This window comes from Asterias rubens, chromosome 13 (genome assembly GCF_902459465.1).
Source record: "Asterias rubens chromosome 13, eAstRub1.3, whole genome shotgun sequence".
NCBI classification, from domain to species: Eukaryota; Metazoa; Echinodermata; class Asteroidea; order Forcipulatida; family Asteriidae; genus Asterias; species Asterias rubens.
This window is the reverse complement of record NC_047074.1, coordinates 1,128,757-1,132,351: the sequence shown is the minus strand read 5'-3', so window position 1 is coordinate 1,132,351 and position 3,595 is coordinate 1,128,757. Positions and strand designations below refer to the sequence as shown.

The following is a 3,595-nucleotide window of genomic DNA, read 5'->3' as shown; positions in this document are numbered from 1 at the left end:
GTTATACTTCATCGTTTTTCACGATTAAAAAAAGTATGTGTCGTATCTTTTGACGAGTATTTTAGAAATGGAAAAAACACAGCGCAAAAATAAAGCGTTAGAACAATTTAGTTTTTAAATTCATATTCATAGTCCACGACCCAACAGTCAATTCTATAATCCCAACACAATGGACAGTAATCCGATTATAGCCCCTTTGTTCGGACTCCGGACGACCAGACAAGCTCAGCGCACTGAAGCGTTTGAAGAACATATCCTCCAATCGTCTCACAACCGCTGCTGAATCGTTTGCTACTGTAATCGTTTGACAATTGTGTTATGGTTGCCGAACCGGCCCTAAATGGACCGTGCGCCTTATCCCATTGATATCCTGTTTTTATCAACGAAAAAAAAATCATGCTAAGCAAAATGTTGTGCTCAGCAGTTCTATGGAATTGTGCACAGACTAGCTGATGTGGCCTCGATCGGCTGTAAAAAGGTGACACGTGACGAGATTACACCAATCACATGTCAAGAGTCTCTGTGTTTGGTTTTTCAATTTATTTGACACAATTTTTGCACAACATCTCTCTGCTGTACGAGGAAACGAATCTTTTAATTACAATACAAAGAACAAGTGATAGCTACCGGGCAATTTCGGTGATCTAGTTGGTAAGACACTGCTCTGGAATTGCAAATGTCGTGGGTTCGAATCCCACCCGATTAAAATGCCTGTGATCTTTTTCCACAGGACTCGTGAAAGTACTGAGTATACAGTGCTACACACATTGGTGTATTATGGGTAAAAACCAAAAATTTATATTCTTTATCCCCGATGCAAATTTAACATCTATTAAACAAGTGTTTACTTCAACAAATCATGACTTTGTTTTGTCTTAGCAAAATGATACATGCTGCTTCTGGATATTCAAATGAGTTTCGTACGGTATCTGTACCCTTGTTTCATTTACACAATTTTTCACAAAACTATCATGTTTAAAGTGTTAACATACTTTAACCTTACACCATCAACGACACCACTAGCTTGTTTATACATTTTGACTATAAACGCAATACATTTAAATTTAATTTCCGTCTAAAAAATGCATTATACAATTCTCCGATTTCAAAGTTCCTTTGCTTTGATTTTTTACTTTTTATAAAGAATGAAACTTGTACAAGAGCGTTGTTTTTATCATGTGGCGGCAACACGCTTACGTAGGTTTGTGAGTTTCAAAGGCTTTAAAAAATAATAATCCTAATAATCATAAGACCTTAATACTTGATGACTTAATTCGTGTTCAATCTCTTTAGTATTATTTGTTTACAATTATTATATTGACAAAATAGTTAAACTAAACTACTGAAGTATCAAATCGTAATATTATTTCAAAAACTTGCAGTGATCACTATTTATACATTGCACGAGCAGTCCTCCAGAAAGCTACATATTGTAATTGGAAAAAGAATGTGCAAGTGTGTCAAAAAAAACTACACGACAGACTAATGCTCGTTTGTGTACGAGTAAATGGCGAATTCTCTGGGTGCGTTCGTTTAGCTTCCCCGGGTCGACCCCGGTGTGTGGCATTTCTTTCCCAGGACAAACGTGTGCTTATAATAACCCACATTCGTCCTGGAAACAAAAGCCGCCACACACCGGGGTCGACCCAGGGAAGCTAAACGAACGCACCCATTATAAACAGCGGACTAGTCTACGTTGTTAAAAAACAGCGGGTCAAAGGCTTTGCCCTGACTTAACTACGTGTCACAAGCGTTGTTTCTTATTAATATTGGTCAGTAAAAATGGGATTTTAATGAATTCATGCGCAGAGTTATTCAAAAAATAATGCTTAGCCAGTTGCTAACTGGTTGTGTAAATAAACTAACTTGCTGTTGATTAAACTACGAAAACAATTCTTTTTACAAATCACATTATGATTTTATCTTGACTGATAAATACACAAAACGGACTCGTTAGCCTTCAAAGTTTGTTCCGGTGTATATTTGACTCGTATCGACTAGTCAACTGGGCGAAGTTTCATTGAGCATGTCTTCACGGTTTTGTCGTTGTTCCAACCATCCCAGTGCATGCCATCGAGGGTTTCTGTCCCTCCTACATAGTACCGACCATTCAGAGTAGACACAAAACAGTCGTTGTACCACCACGCCCCATGGTACTTTGTAGCGCAACCGACGTTGTCGTTGTCATTTTGTTTATCTTTTGTTGAAAACATCATTCCATTATGCACGAGCCGTGGCTTTGGACCATTAAGGAGCGAGTCCCCTGCAGTGCTGTTCTCGTTGTAAGAATCCACGTTGAGCCGAAAGTTCTCTCCAGAAATACGGAAACCTTCATATTCCGACCAGGCTGTGTCATTCAACCAGTTTCCGAAGTCGATTCTCAGCCGCCACATTCCTCCAAACTCAGTCAGATTACGGAGGTTGTCGTTCCCGAGCCAGAACTCACCGTCCAAGTCACCGAAACCAACACGATAGTCGACCCAGTTGCGGTAGAAGTCCACGCTACCGTCTTGACGCCTCTGGATGACGATCCATCCCCCGCCATCCGTCTCCATGTCACAGTACACCCTCAGACCATCACTAAAGCCAGCGGGAAATATTGTGAAGATACCATTCTCGGTATGACCTGCTTCAAGAAGCTTCTTGCAACTGCTGTAACGAGGCTGGATTGGGGTTGGTGTATCGGGTCGTGTAGAGGGTTTGGGATCAGGCAGAGAGAGGAGAGGCGTGTCTACATCGGCATCAAAGTACACACTTCCAAAGTGTGTAATGAAGTGGTCAGAATACCGAGCCCTGGTAGCATTATTCTGATCACACAAGTGAGTGTCAATGTGGTAATTGACCGATAGGCACTGAGGATCAGCATGGCAATAACTCACACATTGAACATGAGATCGTGTAACAGCCTGCCGGTAGAAAACTTGCCGTAATTCTTTATTTTCGGCAGATAGAAACTCTCGTCCTTGGTGAGACAAACAAGCGATTCCAAGAGCATTTATTTCAGACACAGCGAAAAGGAAGAGAACTGTTAGGACCAAAGTTGACATTTTGTGAGTGCAAACGAAAAACCCTTCTTTTCCTAAGTGGCGTTGTTGGATCTGCTTAATGATGACTGCACAAACGGTGCACAAACGTGATTTATATTTCAATGGATAACAAGTGACTCAATTATTAAAGGAGTTGTCTGAACATCAATAAATTTGCTTAATTTGCGACCCATACAAATTTTGCCATTTTCAATAATCATGTCTACATCACCAACAAGATCAACGCGCCATCTTCGAAATATTATACTAGCAGCATCAGCTGTAGTCCTTTCATAGACGTGTAATAATAATAATAACAATAACCGTATTTATAACGCGCATTTTGCCAAAGGATACAATGCGCCAGGTATTATTACTGCAAGGAGTGGGGGCAATTTTTGAGATAATATAAGACCTAATCCTTAAGCACAATGTAATGGTTTACAAGGTGCTGTGGCGCAATATGCTGCCAATCCAGCCAGGAACACCGGGGCGAACCCCTTCTCTTTTCGACAAGTGCACTGGGTTCTTTTACATGCGTTTAAACAACACATGGGACCAACGGCTTT

At 40.6% G+C, this 3,595-nt stretch overlaps 1 protein-coding gene across 1 annotated transcript; it reads right to left on the bottom strand.

Moving 5' to 3' along the window:
* Positions 1 to 1,997: 1,997 nt before the first annotated feature.
* On the bottom strand, positions 1,998 to 3,047 carry LOC117298600 (ficolin-2-like). The gene has a single exon (XM_033781918.1). It carries the CDS (start codon positions 3,045 to 3,047, stop codon positions 1,998 to 2,000), a length of 1,050 nt encoding a protein of 349 aa, XP_033637809.1.
* Between the last annotated feature and the right edge of the window lie 548 nt (positions 3,048 to 3,595).